Source organism: Dendrobates tinctorius, unplaced genomic scaffold (assembly GCF_039654945.1).
Source record: "Dendrobates tinctorius isolate UK_male_01 unplaced genomic scaffold, ASM3965494v1 ptg000177l, whole genome shotgun sequence".
Classification (NCBI taxonomy): Eukaryota; Metazoa; Chordata; class Amphibia; order Anura; family Dendrobatidae; genus Dendrobates; species Dendrobates tinctorius.
Window position 1 is genome coordinate 6,728,326 of NW_027361844.1, and position 16,320 is coordinate 6,744,645.

At 48.5% G+C, this 16,320-nt stretch overlaps 1 protein-coding gene across 1 annotated transcript in view; it reads left to right on the forward strand.

Annotated features, from left to right (window-relative positions):
- The window catches only part of SUMO1 (small ubiquitin like modifier 1), a 46,836-nt gene that overhangs the window by 26,931 nt on the left and 3,585 nt on the right, over positions 1–16,320 (forward strand). Inside the window, exons 2-4 of the mRNA XM_073551515.1 lie at positions 9,436–9,513; positions 9,831–9,908; positions 10,378–10,449. Coding sequence (XP_073407616.1) covers positions 9,436–9,513; positions 9,831–9,908; positions 10,378–10,449 — 228 coding nt within the window. The remainder of the gene's footprint in view (positions 1–9,435; positions 9,514–9,830; positions 9,909–10,377; positions 10,450–16,320) is intronic.

Genomic DNA, 16,320 nt, shown 5'->3' on the forward strand with positions numbered 1-16,320 from the left:
ACTTCCTACAGATCGTCCGTCATGGAGTCGTCGAGGATATTCCCAGGCCGACTGACCGACCTAGGTAGCGGGGGGATCTCCTACCTCGGTCAGCGCGGGGTCCCTGGAAGCGCCATGGTGGGGCCGAGTAGGTCGCCACGGCAGTGGACGGAGCAGGTGGAGCACAGGGTCCGGTGGACAACCGCCTCCAGAGTGCCAGCACCAGGTATGTATGCCCCGGGCCCCTCCTGGTGCGTACCCCCCCCCCGGGGTCCGGTCCTCTTCATCCGGGTCGGCGTTGGCGCCCGGTCGGCAGGTACATGGTGGCGCACGTGGGGCTGAAGGCATTCCGGGCCGGGGGCGCCGTGCCGGCTCCTTCCCGCGCACTCCCGCGGTCTCAGGTGAACGGCGGAAGGGGCGGGGCCGGGAACGCCGAAACCGGAAGTCGGGTGCCGCGGGAGGGTTTCCGGGTGGGTGGTGCCACGGCCAAAACCCTGCTGACCCGGACACCAGGAGGCCATATAAGGCAGGCGGGGACGCTGCTGGGGTGCTTCCGAAGGCCCAGCAATGGATACGACGGAAGCCCCCATAGACCAGCAGGACGAGGCGCAGGAGTGCCCGCAGAAACAGGCCACAACGAAACCGCATACGAGTGGCCAGCAAAAGAAACAGACGAACAAGCGGACAGAGCCTCGAAAGTTCCAGACTAAAGGATCCCCCTGCCTCCCTCCGTGATCCGGTACCTGCTTCATCTGCATGGGTAAGAGATCTCCGTGAATGTACCGTGATGCAGTGTTCCCTTATGTTTTTTCGCATGGAGGAAGGCTACGGGAAAAGAGAAGCACAGGGAATGTGCCCTCTGTAGTTGGCCCTTACCAGATGGCCACCCTAAAAAGTTATGTCAGCCATGCGTACGACAGACGGTAGGGGTTGATAGGGATCGAGAGTCCATGGGTAGATTGTCAGGCCCTTACACTCTCCCCCATTTATGCAGGTAGCGGAAGAGACGCATGACTTCACTACAAGCCTGAGGGAGATAATTAGGACAGAGATGAAAGCCCTATCTCAAGGGGAATCTTCTAGAAGAAGAGAGGCTAGTTTTTCAGGCTCGGAGTGCTCGGTCGCCCCTAGGAAAGACGATAACTCCTCAGACTCCTCGGCCTCCTCTTCGTCTTCCTCGGATGAAGACTCTAGCCGGTTCTGCTTCCCCTTAGACCAAATGGATAGGCTAGTTAAAGCAATAAGGTCCACCATGGGGGTAGCAGACACAAAGCCGGAACTCTCAGCACAGGACATGATGTTCGGGGGTCTAGACCCCAGAAAACGCAGGGCTTTTCCATTAAATGATAAAGTCCAGAGCCTGATAGAGAATGGAGGAGGCCTGAAAAAAGGGGCACCATGCCACCAGCTTTCAAGTGGAGGTACCCCTTAGATGACCCAGTAGTAAGCAGATGGGATAAGGCCCCTAAGTTGAACGCGGCAGTAGCCAAAGTGTCCAAAAAATCCTCCATACCCTTTGACGATATGGCCTCCTTGAAAGATCCGCTGGATAAAAAAGCAGATTCTTTTCTAAAGGGAACATGGGAGATGTCAGCAGGCGCACTAAGACCAGCGATAGCTGCCACATGTACAGCCAGATCCATGATGGTCTGGCTAGATCAACTTGATTCCCAGCTAAAAGACGGAGCCTCAAGAGCATCCATTCGAAAAAATCTGCCGATCATCCAGAATGCCACTGCATTTTTAGCTGATGCTTCAGCAGACTCTGCAAGGATGGCGGCTAGAAACACGGGACTGTCTAATGCAGCGCGAAGAGCGCTCTGGTTAAAGTGCTGGCCGGGAGATATTCAGGCCAGGTCCCGACTCTGTTCCATTCCTTGTGAGGGGGAATATCTATTCGGCACCGTCCTGGACGAACTATTAGAAAAAGCTGGGGATGACAAAAAGAAATTCCCCAGTCTGCCGAACCCTTCTTATAGACGTCCCTTTACCAGGAAAGGATATTTCCGTAGAAGGCCGCCCAGAGATCAGGGCAGATGGGATGAGAAAAGCAGGAAAGGTACAGGATTTATGTTTGGAGGAGGGGGGGCGCCAGGAAGGTGCAGCCCGCAACATAAAAAAGCCGCCCCAATGACTAGTTGCCCCGGTAGGAGGGAGACTAGCTGCCTTCTACCCAGCCTGGTCGCTGATCTCTAGTAGCAACTGGATACTGGGGGTGATAGCTGTGGGACTGCGACTAGAATTCTCCAGGGTTCCCCAAGATCGATTTAAAGTCACCCCACTCAGGTCTTCCACTTCAGAACAAGCTGCCCTGGAGGCCAAGCTCGGTTCATGATCTATACGGCAAGAAGGTCCTAACAGAGGTTCCAGAGGGAGAATGGGGGAAAGGTTTCTACTCCCCTCTGTTCCTGGTCCACAAGCCAGACAGCTCCTTTAGGACTATAATAAACCTTAAGGCCCTCAACGAGTTTCTGGTCATACGTCCGTTCAAAATGGAAACAATTCCACAATAAAATTGCTGTTCCAAAACTGCTCTATGGTGGTGTTAGATTTAAAGGACGCCTACTACCATATTCCCATTCATGCAGCTCATCAGCGTTTCCTCAGAGTGGCGGTTCAGTTAGATGGGTCAGTTCGACATTTCCAGTATGCGGCTCACCCCTTTGGGGTGGCAGTCGCCCCCTGAGTATTTACTAAAGTGGTAGCGGAGGTCATGGCCCATCTACATGAATCAGACATTCTAGTAGTCCCCTACTTGGACGACTTCCTTATTGTAGGCAAAACGGCGGATCATTGTTTGGAACAGTTACAAAGGGCAATGTCGGCCCTAGAGCAGTTAGGATGGTTGCTGAACATCAAAAAAATCTCGGTTACAACCGATGAGGGTCCAACAATTGTTGGGCCTAATCATAGATTCTGAGAAACAGGAATGCCGTCTGCTTCTGGAGAAGCTTGTTCGCCTGCACTACCAGGTCCTGAACGCTTCCAATAACCCCACCATGTCCCTCAGGAAAGCAATGTCCCTTCTAGGTTCTTTCTCGGCCTGTATCCCGGCAGTCCAGTGGGCCCAGTTTCATGCAAGGAAACTACTGGGCGAGGGTTTATTACATCAAAAAGTCTTTGGGGGTTACTTGGTGGGCCAGCTAACCTTGTCCCGAAACACAAGGTTGTCCCTAGAGTGGTGGCTAGACAAGGATAATTTATCCAGAGGGGTACCCTGGGAGTATAACATAACACGCATAGTCACCACGGATGCTAGCCCTTCTGGTTGGGGGGCCCATATGGGTGAGATGCTAGTCCAGGGCCTATGGGAGCATCACCAGATAGAAATGTCGTCTAACCTGAAAGAATTGACAGCAGTGGAGCAGGCAGCTAAAAAGCTCCTTGTGTATCTACAGGGCCATCACGTACAAGTGTTTTCCGACAATCAGGTCACCGTGGCTTATATCAACCACCAAGGCGGAACTCGTTCCAAACCCCCTGATGACTGTAGCAGAGTGGTTGTTCCAACTAGCAGAGCAGCATTTTCTATCTTTAACAGCTCTACATATAAAAGGTAAAGAAAACATCACGGCAGACTTTTTAAGCCGCAATCTGCTAAAGCAAGGAGAGTGGTCCCTAAACACCTCCATCTTCAACCTGATTGTACCAAAGTGGGGACATCCAGAGGTAGATCTCTTTGCCACCAAGGAAAACAGGAAATTAAAGCAATTCTGCTCCCTAAACCCCAGAGAGAATCCTCTGGCGGTAGATGCCTTTCTGATGAAGTGGGACTTCAGGCTAGCCTACGCCTTCCCTCCCCTATCTCTACTACCCCTGGTGATGAGGAAAATCAGAAAGGACAGAGCAAGGGTGATAGTTATTGCTCCATTTTGGCCCAGGAGGGCATGGTTCTCATGCATCAGGACCATGTCAGTGTCCGATCCTTGGGTTCTTACGCACATCCCGGATCTCCTATCCCAGGGCCCAGTCTTCCATCCTCAGGTGGCTGGCCTACATCTGACGGCGTGGAGTTTGAACGGTCACTGCTAATAGATAAAGGTTTCTCCCCAGACCTGATTAACACCCTACTTAAAAGTAGAAAAATCATTACTACAAAAATTTACTTCAGAATTTGGAAAAAATTCCTTCAGAACTCGGGAGTAGTCGCTGGGGATTCAGCACCTATAATTCATATCTTAGAGTTTCTACAGAAAGGTCTGGACATGGGGCTTTCTACCAGTACCCTTAAAGCACAAGTATCAGCCTTGGGGGCCCTCTTTAGCTGCAACATCGAGTAATTACTGGGTCAGCAGGTTGATTAAGGCGGCAGATAGATCCATGCCAATAGTGAAGGATAGATTCATGCCGTGGGACTTGAACCTAGTACTCAAAGCTATGACGGAAACCCCATTCGAACCTATCTCATCTGCTTCCATAAAAAACCTGTCCCTCAAAATAGCCTTCCTAGAGCTCTGACATCAGCTCGCAGAGTAAGCGACATCCAGGCATTATCTAGGCGTCCTCCTTACTTACAGTTTAAAGACGATAGGGTAATACTTAGGCCTGATCCAGCGTACTTACCTAAGGTAGTTTCCATAGGACACAGGAAATAGTCCTTCCATCCTTCCTCCCTAATCCAGATAATGAGAAGGAAGAGAAACTGCACACCCTGGATGTTAGGAGATGCCTCATAGAATATCTGGCAGTTACCGATCCCTGGAAGAAAGATAATGCCCTGTTTGTCTCCCATCAAGGCCCTAGGAAAGGTTGGAGAGCATCAAAAAATACACTAGCCAGGTGGATTAGAGAGGCGATTTCAATAGCATACACCTCAAAAGGCAGGTCGCCACCCTGGAAGCTGAGGGCGCATTCCACAAGAGCCATGGCGACCTCGTGGGCTGAGAGATCGGAAGTCTCCATTGACCAGATACGTAAGGCGGATACTTGGTCCTCTCCGAGCACCTTTTATAGTCATTATAGGCTAGACCTGGGTGCTTCCGCAGACCTCTTTTGGTATAAGGGTACTGCAGGCTGTAGTCCCTCCCTAAAGTAGTTATTACTCTCTGTAATTCTCTCAGGTGGTGCTGTCTTGGACGACCGAATAAATTCTTAGTTACTCACCGGTTAACGGTATTTTTCGGAGTCCACGGCAGCACCCGTATATTCCCTTCCCTTAGCTAAATCGGGTGTGCACGTCTTCCTCTTGTATATGTCCACTGGTGATAAATATTTAGATAATAATAATACTGTACATAAATCATGCATTAACCTTGGAGGTCCTCTTGTGCTCTGTAATCCAACTGATGCGTGGGAGAGGTGCCACCCTTTTGTATCTGTAGGTTTCTTGTTCCTAAAGGGCGGATCCCCTCTATTAGGTGGTGCTGTCATGGACTCCGAAAAATACCGTTAACCGGTGAGTAACTAAGACTTTTTTCTCTTTCCATCCTTCTGGTAGAGGTTGATCTTGGTTTCATCTGTCCAAAGAATGTTCTTCCAGAACTGTGCTGGATTTTTTAGATGTTTTTCAGCAAAGTCCAGTCTAGCCTTTTCATTCTTGATGCTTATGAGTGGCTTGCACCGTGCAGTGAACCCTCTGTATTTACCTTCATGCAGTCTTCTCTTTATGGTAGATTTGGATATTGATACGCCTACCTTCTGGAGAGTGTTGTTCACTTGGTTGGCTGTTGTGAAGGGGTTTCTCTTCACCATGGAGACTATTCTGCGATCATCCACCACTGTTGTCTTCCGAGGGCGCCCAGGTCTTTTTGCATTGATGAGTTCACCAGTGCTTTCTTTCTTTCTCAAGATGTACCAAACTGTAGATTTTGCCACTCCTAATGTTGCAGCAATTTCTCAGATGGGTTTTTTCTGTTTTTGCAGCTTAAGGATGGCTTGTTTCACCTGCATGGAGAGCTCCTTTGACCGCATGTTTCCTTCACAGCTAAACCTTCCAAATGCAAGCACCACACCTCAAATCAACTCCAGGCCTTTTATCTGCTTAACTGAGAATGACATAACGAAGGGATTGCCCACATGAAATAGCCTTGGAGTCAATTGTCCAATTACTTTTGGTCCCTTTAAAAATAGGGTGGCACGTGTTAAGGAGATGAAACTCCTAAACCCTTCATCCAATTTTAATGTGGATACCCTCAAATGAAAGCTGAAAGTCTGAACTTCAACTGCATCTGAATTGTTTTGTTTAAAATTCATTGTGGTAATGTCTAGAACCAAAATTAGAGAAATGTTGTCTCTGTCCAAATATATATGGACCTAACTGTATGTACGGTATCTCCACAGTACCCTCTACATCAGGGGTCTCAAACTTGGCAGAGTAAATGGGCCGCACATAAAAAATTTAAGCTGGCGGGCCGCATTCCTTTCAAACTTACTACAGTACAGAATTATTGTTAAACAATTGTTTATTTGAATTACTATAACAATTCTATAGTATTGTACTATAAGGCCTCGTTCACACGTACCGTTTTTCGTGTTTCCGCGGCGGTATTTTCCGCGAAAATTTTTTACCGCGGCAGAATCGCTTCACGGTAAAAAACGCAGCATGCTCATTATTTTTGCAGAATCACGGCGATCCCGCACCCATAGGAATGCATTGTTCTGCTTACTTTCCGCATGTGGCTGTGCACACCATGCGAAAAGTAAGCAGAACATTTGCTGATGGTTCCCACGGTCCGGAGGAGAGGAGACTGTCCTCCGGGCTTTAGGTACCATATCCCTGTAAAAAACAGAATTTAAAATAAAAAGTATTGTTGTTCTCACCTTCCGACGTCCCGCGCAGCCTTCCCACTTCTCTACACGCTCCCGGTCCCAGTAATCCTTTGCGAAAATGCCCGCGATGGCGTCCGTTCTCGCGGCATCGCGAAGTCTCGCGGTCATTCACGCGACGTCATCGCGAATTACCTCGAGACATCGCGATCCCGTGAGAACGGACGTCATCGCGGGCATTTTCGCAAAGGATTACTGGGAACGGCTGCGCGGGACGTCGGAAGGTAAGAATAACACCATTTTTTTTTTTTTTTTTTTTTTTTTACATTTTATCTTTTACTACTGATGCTGCATAGGCGGCCTCAGTAGTAAAAAGTTGGTCACACTCGTCAAACACTATGTTTGATGAGTGTGACCAACCTGTCAATCATTTCTCCAAGCGATGCTACAGATCGCTTGGAAAACGCTAGCATTTTGCAAGCTAAATACGCTTGCAAAATGCTAGTTTTTCCGCGGGAAAATCGCTGGAATTTAAAATGCGATTTTCCCGCGGAATGGAATTCTGGAATTCTCGCGGTAATTTCTGCGAGAGTTCCGGTACGTGTGAACTTTGTCTCTTCAATGAACCTTAAGGCTAACTGTTCGCATACGTATGTAAGACTGTTTGCCTTTTGTTCATATTTCAATGGTTAATGGAGAAAATCACATATGCTGTTTTAAACGAAAGATCGTTCCTGTGTGCCTGAATATCGCAGCCAAGTGAGTGTTCCCCAAACACGTGCAGTGAACGCTGCACTACAGGGCAGTAACAGTACATGTATGGTGGCTGTGCACCTCTATGTAGGGGCAAATGCAGTACAGGTATGGGAGATGTGCACCTGTATGTAGGGGCGGTTACACCACAGGTATGGGAGATGTGAACCTGTATGTAGGGGCGGTTACAGTACAGGTATGGGGGCTGTGCACCTGTATGTATGGGCGGTTACAGCACAGGTATAGGAGATGTGCACCTGTATGTAGGGGCGGTTACAGCACAGGTATGGGAGATGTGCACACCTGTATGTAGGGGCGGTTACAGTACAGGTATGGGGGTTGCGCACCTGTATGTAGGGGCAGTTACAGTACAGGTATGGGAGATGTGCACCTGGTATGTAGGGGCAGTTACAGTACAGGTATGGGAGATGTGCACCTGGTATGTAGGGGCAGTTACAGTACAGGTATGGGAGATGTGCACCTGTATGTAGGGGCGGTTACAGTACAGGTATGGGAGATGTGCACCTGGTATGTAGGGGCGGTTACAGTACAGGTATGGGAGATGTGCACCTGTATGTAGGGGCGGATACAGTACAGGTATGGGAGATATGCACCTGGTATGTAGGGGCAGTTACAGTACAGGTATGGGAGATGTGAACCTGTATGTAGGGGCGGTTACAGTACAGGTATGGGGTTGCACACCTGTATGTAGGGGCGGTTACAGTACAGGTATGGGAGATGTGCACCTGTATGTAGGGGTGGTTACAGTACAGGTATGGGGGCTGCGCACCTGTATGTAGGGGCGGTTACAGTACAGGTATGGGGGCTGTGCACCTGTATGTAGGGGCGGTTACAGTACAGGTATGGGGGCTGTGCACCTGTATGTAGGGGCGGTTACAGTACAGGTATGGGGGCTGTGCACCTTTATGACCACAGCGCACACACAATGCCGACAGACCCCACTGATCGGACAGTCATCGCCTATAGAGCGGTGTGACAACCCCTGCAGGCGGCAGTCAGCAGTGAGCCCGCTGTGATGAGAGGCTGATTTGCTCAGTCCACAGCCAGAACTTTACACCCAGTCACTAATCCCGACAGTGAGGGACACAGTGCAGCACCAGTAACACAAGCGCGCAATTATTTACCCCTCCATAGCCACCCCCGCTGTATAACATGGAGCAGTCCACGGCTGGCGCCAGCACACAGCGCTGTATAAAATGTACCTGAGTCCTCTCACACACGTGCTGGGAGAAAGCTGCAAACTGCTGCCACCAAGGACCTGCAGTGATGACAGTCATGTGATCAGTCAAATGGCAGGGAGGAGTCACAAGATGGGATGTTTTTGTTGTCAAGAGGTTGTTCTAGGGACTAGTCACTACGGAACGGCACACTCCTCCTCTCTTCTAGCGTGAGACATGTGGTACACCACGGGCCGCACATGCCTGCCTCAGGGGCCGCATGCCGGCAGCGTGTTGGAGACCTCTGCTCTACATGCACTGTATGCTGACCCCATCGCAGTATGATTCTCCAACTTTTATCCTCACACAGCCCTCTATACAGTTTAATGGCTTGCAGTGTAACGGGACCCTGTATTTCCTTCCATACAGTATGGCACCCCGTAGCTCTCCAGACAGAGTTTTAAAAAAATAAATAAATACTCGCCTCTGCCTGTTCTGCCATTTTGCTTAATGCAAAAACATTTTTCTAACCCCACAATAGTATATGCAGTATATGAAATAGGGGGCAAGTCATTGAGGGATCAGTAACCTATCATAAGCCATACAGATGAATAGCTAAGCAGAGCACCACATGAAGCCCCACAGGCTGCCCCGGAGCATGAGCGTATCATTAACTGAAAACTACAAATTTTAATCAGTATAACTGCGCCGACCTGACGCTGTCTGTATGTTACTCTGCACATAAGTCTGGACCAGTTGCTCCTGGTATTTGTCCATGTTCTACTATGTTTTTTCGTAATTTTATCTTCTCGCTTTCCAGGAAGCTAAACCATCCAGTGAGGACTTGGGAGACAAGAAAGAAGGAGGCGACTATATTAAACTGAAAGTAATTGGCCAGGTAAATGTTGGTATAGAAGTTGACATATTTTGGCATTTTTACATGTAAATGAATGATTCATATTCTATTAAGCCTGTGTCGATATGTATTGTATGTCCAGCATAGTCTTTCCTTTGGTTGGAATAGGTTAGGGTTTTTTTTTTGTCATTACATGGTTTACATGATTATTTGTGTAGAGAAAAGATCAAAAATGTGCAAATGATGAATCGTATCTTAGTGAATGGGCAGGTGGTGGCTTGCGTTATCTTAATTTTGATTGTCTTTTTAAGCTCTTCTAAGCTTGCTCTGCTCTCAATGTTGCACCCTCCTGTTTTCAGGACAGCAGTGAAATCCACTTTAAGGTAAAGATGACGACGCACCTGAAAAAGCTGAAAGAGTCCTACTGTCAGAGACAGGTGAGAAATGCTGTTTATCAGAGAACTATGTTCCATCAGTATGGGGTCCGAGTACTATTTCTACTGTAGTATGCTGTGGGAGTGGGGTCAGGTTTATATATTGGTGGGCTGCCAGGGTTTGTCATTTAATAAGTAATTGAAAGTTTTGAAACAAAATATTGGAAATCGCGATCATTCTATTGCTCTTTTCATGCTAGGATAACTGTAATCTTAAAACTTCAAGATTAACTTTACTCTTGAAATTCTTGCACAAGCATTGTACAGGTCCAAGTAGTAAGTCCATGGTCTATACCCCCAGTCTGTGTGCAGCGGATGCCGGCGTCCTGCACTTCAGAGTTGTTTTGACTGATGGGTTGGGCCCTCAGGACCCAGATCTCCACTGATCGGAAGCACTTCACATCCTTGATGTGTAAATAATAAAAAAATTTTTAATACCTCTTTTCTGAACAATTGTTTTTGTTAATTTTAGGGTGTGCCCATGAATTCCCTAAGGTTTCTTTTTGAAGGGCAGAGGATTGCAGATCACCAGACTCCTAAAGAGGTTTGTAATAGCTAAACAATGGTGCCCGGTCTAAACTTGTAGCTTTGCCCACGTTGGAATCACACATGTAGTTTTTGTGGCTGTTCTTTTTTTTTTCTGTGAAACCAAGGGGTGGATCAAAAATTTGGCTACAAATTGAGAAGTAATTGATCTGTTTCCTTTACTCCTGTGATTGATTTGAAGGAAAAAAACATTTGGTATCTTTGTTTGAAGCACGATATGTGGGAAAAGGTTGAAAAGTTCCAGGGAGCCGAATACTTTCAAAGCAAGGCACTGTATATGACCCATTAATATGGGCATACAGGTGATAGAAATATTACACTAGTCCTACCCGTACGCCTCATATTAATGGTCTTGTTGAGAAATGTTATATTCTGTCTCCAGGCTCTGAGGCGTGCGTTGTGTGGAAGAAATCCCTGCCCCCTGTCTTCATTGTAATACTACCCCCTTCCTATGCATGTAAATTATGGCCCCAGAATCCTATGTCTGTGCTCTGCACTCAGAAATCCACACCTCTTCCTCCTTTCTATGGGCACTGCATTCAGGGATCTTCTGCTCAGGCACTGGCGAGTCACTGTGACCTCTGGTGTGCGCGCCGATAAGGTGCTCTCCCCGCTTCCTCCCTGCAGTCATCACCATGTACACATGGTTCCTAGCGATGACTATGCAGAGAGGATGTGGGGAGAGCATATTATCAGTGCGCATGCCAGCGGTCACAGTGACTCACTGGTGCCTGCACAGAGATCCCTGAATATAGGGCCCATAGAAGGGAGGATGAGGTATGTATTTCTGAGGGACTGCAGGGGTGGGATGCTGGGGCCATAACTGATACTGATGGGAGGGGGATAGTATTACAATGAGGACAGGAGCCAGGGATTTCTTCCACACAATGCACGCCCTGGAGCCTGGAAGAAATCATTAACATAAAGACAGAATATAACATTTCTCCACAACACGATCATTAATATGAGGCGTACAGGTAGGACTAGTGTAACATTTCTATCACCTGTCTGCCCATATTAATGGGTCATATACATTTCGGGGGTTGGTGACCGATTCCCTTCAAAGAAACTGACCATTGGACAACACTCAATGTATGAAAGCCATAGAGGGTCAGAAAGGGAAGAAAAGCAAACTGACCATAAAGGAGACCTAAAGAAGCACTCCCATGAAACTTTTTGCCTACGCCTGTGTAAATGTGTTTGTAGCCCAAGTGCAGTAATATACTCACAGATCAGTCTTCCCCAGTTTCCAGCACCGCTCCAGTCCTGTTCTGGGTCTGTGATCCAGAAGTCGTTTTCACAATGTAAGTCTATGGAGCTTCATAATGAGGCTTTTTAGCGTCCTGTTTTTAGTCAATGATTATAATTCTCAATTTTATGGTAGGTTTTTTTTTTTTTTTTATTTTATTTTGTGCCAACCCTGCCCTTTTAGCTTTTGTATTGATGTAAGTACATTTTCTTATTTACTGTACCTAATGAGGTCTTAAGTCCTTGGCTCAAATGAGTTATGTTCGTCTGTAATAAAGGATAGCTTTATTTTTATCATAAGCTTGCCTGCTTCCATTACATTGGCGTAGCTGCAATCTCGGTCTCCTTTTGTGAATTGGTTCCTCCAATCACTCGCCTTCTATGGGAGCCATTGGGGGAGTCAAGACAGAAGCATCCTGTCCCTATTTGGAGAGGCGAGAGGCCAGCAGCTGAGAGAGTGGCAGCTCACGCCTTCCAATAGAGTTGTGTCCATTCCTTAGCACTGAAAATGGCGGGATCACTCATGCGCTACTGATGGCGAGTTATCGTTGAAATATATATATTTTTTATTTAACCCCTTTACTCCCAAGGGTGGTTTGCACGTTAACTCCCGGGCCAATTTTTACAACTCTGACCACTGTACCTTTATGAGGTTATAACTCTGGAACGCTTCAATGGATCTCGGTGATTCTGACATTGTTTTCTCGTGACATATTGTACTTCATGTTAGTGGTAAAATTTCATTCATATAACTTGCGTTTATTTGTGAAAAAAAGGAAACTTGTTGAAAATTTTGAAAATTTCGCAGTTTTTCAACTTTGAATTTTTATGCTCTTAAATCAGAGATACGGCACACAAAAAACTTAATAAGTAACATTTCCCACATGTTTACTTTACATCAGCACAATTTTGGAACCAAAATTTTTTTTTGTTAGGAAGTTATAAGGGTTAAAAGTTGACCAGCGAATTCTCATTTTTACAACACCATTTTATATTTACGGACCACATCACATTGGAAGCCACTTTGAGGGGTCTATATGATAGAAAATACCCAAAAGTGACACCATTCTATAAACTGCACCCCTTAAGGTGCTCAAAACCAGATTCAAGAAGTTTATTAACCCTTCAGGTGCTTCACAGGAATTTTTTGAATGTTTAAAAAAAAAATGAACATTTAACTTTTTTTTCACAAAAAAAGTACTTCAGGCTCAATTTTTTTATTTTACCAAGGGTAACAGGAGAAATTGGACTGGAAAAGTTATTGTGCAATGTGTCCTGAGTACTCCGATACATGATATGTTGGGGGGAACCACTGTTTGGGCGCATGGCAGAGCTCGGAAGGGAAGGAGCGCCGTTTGACTTTTTCACTGCAAAATTGGCTGGAATTCAGATCGGATGCCATGTTAAGTGTGGAGAGCTCCTGATGTACCTAAACAGTGGAAACCCCCCACAAGTGACCCCATTTTGGAAACTAGACCCCCCAAGTAACTTATCTAGATATGGGGTGAGAACTTTGACTTTTTTGGCTGGAATTGAGATCGGACGCCATGTTGCGTTTGGAGAGCCCCTGATGTGCCAAAACAGTGGAAACCCCCCAATTCTAACTCCAACCCTAACCCCAACACACCCCTAGCCCTAATGGGAAAATGGAAATAAATACATTTTTTATTTTATTATTTTTCCCTAACTAAGGGGGTGATAACATGGGGTTTGATTTACTATTTATGGCGGGTTTTTATTTTTGGCAGCTGTCATACGCTAAAAGACGCTTTTTATTGTAAAAATAGTTTTTGCATCACCACACATTGAGAGCTATAATTTTTCCGTATTTTGACCCACCGAGTCATGTGAGGTCTTATTTTTTGCGGGACGAGTTGACGCTTTTATTGGTACCGTTTTCGGGCACGTGACATTTTTTGATCGCTTTTTATTCTGATTTTTGGGACGAAGAATGAACAAAAACCAGCATTTCATGAATTTCTTTTGGGGGGTGCGCAGGGCCGGACTGGGACTAAAATTCAGCCCTGGCATTTGAAGTTACACAGGCCCACTAGTCACATGGTGACTATATAATATCTTTGTACACTTGTAGTTTACAAGAAATGAGAGGAGATTAACACGACTATATAACATGTAGTCACAGCTGTGCCCAGTATTTCAGCTCAGTCCTATTTATTGCTTTTAGGTACAGTACTCCTCCCAAATCTCTGTCCCCTTTTGTATGCATGATTACAGAATTCCTGGCAGAACTGCTCTCTATTGGGCAACCAGACCCCCTGGTCATAGCCGCCCCTATCATACCTCCCAACTTTTGAAGATGGGAAAGATGGACAAAGACTGCGGCGCGCGCAGCTGCAAATTTTGGCCACGCCCAGCCACACCCATTTCACAACTAGTAACACCCATGTCCACACCTAATCGCACCCATTTAGCACTGCTGATCACACTGACTGGTACTGAGGGCACAGTGACTGGCATTATGGGCACACTGACTGGCACTAAGGAAGAGAGAAACAGAGAGAGAGAGAAAAAAGAAAACAGAGCGAGAAAGAAAGGGGAAAGAAAGAACAGAACAGAGAGAGAAAGAAAATGAGGGAAAGACAGAACAGAGAATGAAAGAACAGAGAACGAAAAAGAGAGAAAGAAATAAAGAAAGATTCTACAAAGATACTATAGCAGCCCGGCTCCCATTGTAGTGCCCACCTGAGCCTCCCGGTGCAGGACCTATCATGATCCGCTCACTTGGCCAGCATCCCCGATTCCAAGGCGATCCTGCTGTCTGCGCTGTCGGAGGAGGACACGGTGATGGATCTGAAGCATTCCTGGTTCCGTCACAATCTCCTCAAGAAATTATCTCATTTCCGGTCAGCTTCCAGCACATCACTTCAGGTGGAACGTCATGTGTGTGTTTTAAAATGCTCCTCGGGGCTCTGTCGTGTACTCCTGTGTCCGTGGGAAAAGCACGCTTTGTATGCTTTGTACACACTTGGCTCCGCTCCTTACATCCCGTACACATATGGCTCCACTCCATACACACACGGCTCCACTCTGTCCACCTCGTACACGCGTGGCTCCTCTCCGTACACACGGCTCCTCTCCGTACACCTCATACACACACGGCTCCTCTCCGTACACCTCGTACACGCGCGGCTCCTCTCCGTACACCTCGTACACACGGCTCCGCTCCGTACACCTCATACACACACGGCTCCTCTCCGTACACCTCGTACACGCGCGGCTCCACCTCGTACACACACGCGGCTCCGCTCCGTACACCTCGCACACATGCGGCTCCGCTCCGTACACCTCATACACACACAGCTCCGCTCCGTACACCTCGTACACGCGCGGCTCCACCTCGTACACACACACGGCTCCTCTCCGTACACCTCGTACACACACGCGGCTCCGCTCCGTACACCTCGCACACACGCGGCTCCGCTCCGTACACCTCGCACACACGCGGCTCCGCTCCGTACACCTCGTACACACACGGCTCCGCTCCGTACACCTCGTACACACACGGCTCCGCTCCGTACACCTCGTACACACACGGCTCCTCTCCGTACACCTCGTACACACACGGCTCCGCGCCGTACACCTCGTACACACGCGGCTCTTCTCCGTACACCTCGTACACACACGGCTCCGCTCCGTACACCACGTACACACACGGCTCCGCTCCGTACACCTCATACACACACGGCTCCGCTCCGTACACCTCGTACACACGCGGCTCCGCTCCGTACACCTCGCACACACGCGGCTCCGCTCCGTACACCTCGCACACACGCGGCTCCGCTCCGTACACCTCGCACACACGCGGCTCCGCTCCGTACACCTCGTACACACACGGCTCCGCTCCGTACACCTCGTACACACACGGCTCCTCTCCGTACACCTCGTACACACACGGCTCCGCGCCGTACACCTCGTACACACGCGGCTCTTCTCCGTACACCTCGTACACACGCGGCTCCGCTCCGTACACCTCGTACACACGCGGCTCCGCTCCGTACACCTCGTACACACGCGGCTCCGCTCCGTACACCTCGTACACACGCGGCTCCGCTCCGTACACCTCGTACACACGCGGCTCCGCTCCGTACACCTCGTACACACGCGGCTCCGCTCCGTACACCTCGTACACACGCGGCTCCTCTCCGTACACCTCGTACACACGCGGCTCCTCTCCGTACACCTCGTACACACGCGGCTCCTCTCCGTACACCTCGTACACACGCGGCTCCTCTCCGTACACCTCGTACACACGCGGCTCCTCTCCGTACACCTCGTACACACGCGGCTCCTCTCCGTACACCTCGTACACACGCGGCTCCTCTCCGTACACCTCGTACACACGCGGCTCCTCTCCGTACACCTCGTACACACGCGGCTCCTCTCCGTACACCTCGTACACACGCGGCTCCTCTCCGTACACCTCGTACACGCGCGGCTCCTCTCCGTACACCTCGTACACGCGCGGCTCCACCTCGTACACACACGCGGCTCCGCTCCGTACACCTCACACACACGCGGCTCCGCTCCGTACACCTCGCACACACGCGGCTCCGCTCCGTACACCTCGCACACACGCGGCTCCGCTCCGTACACCTCGCAC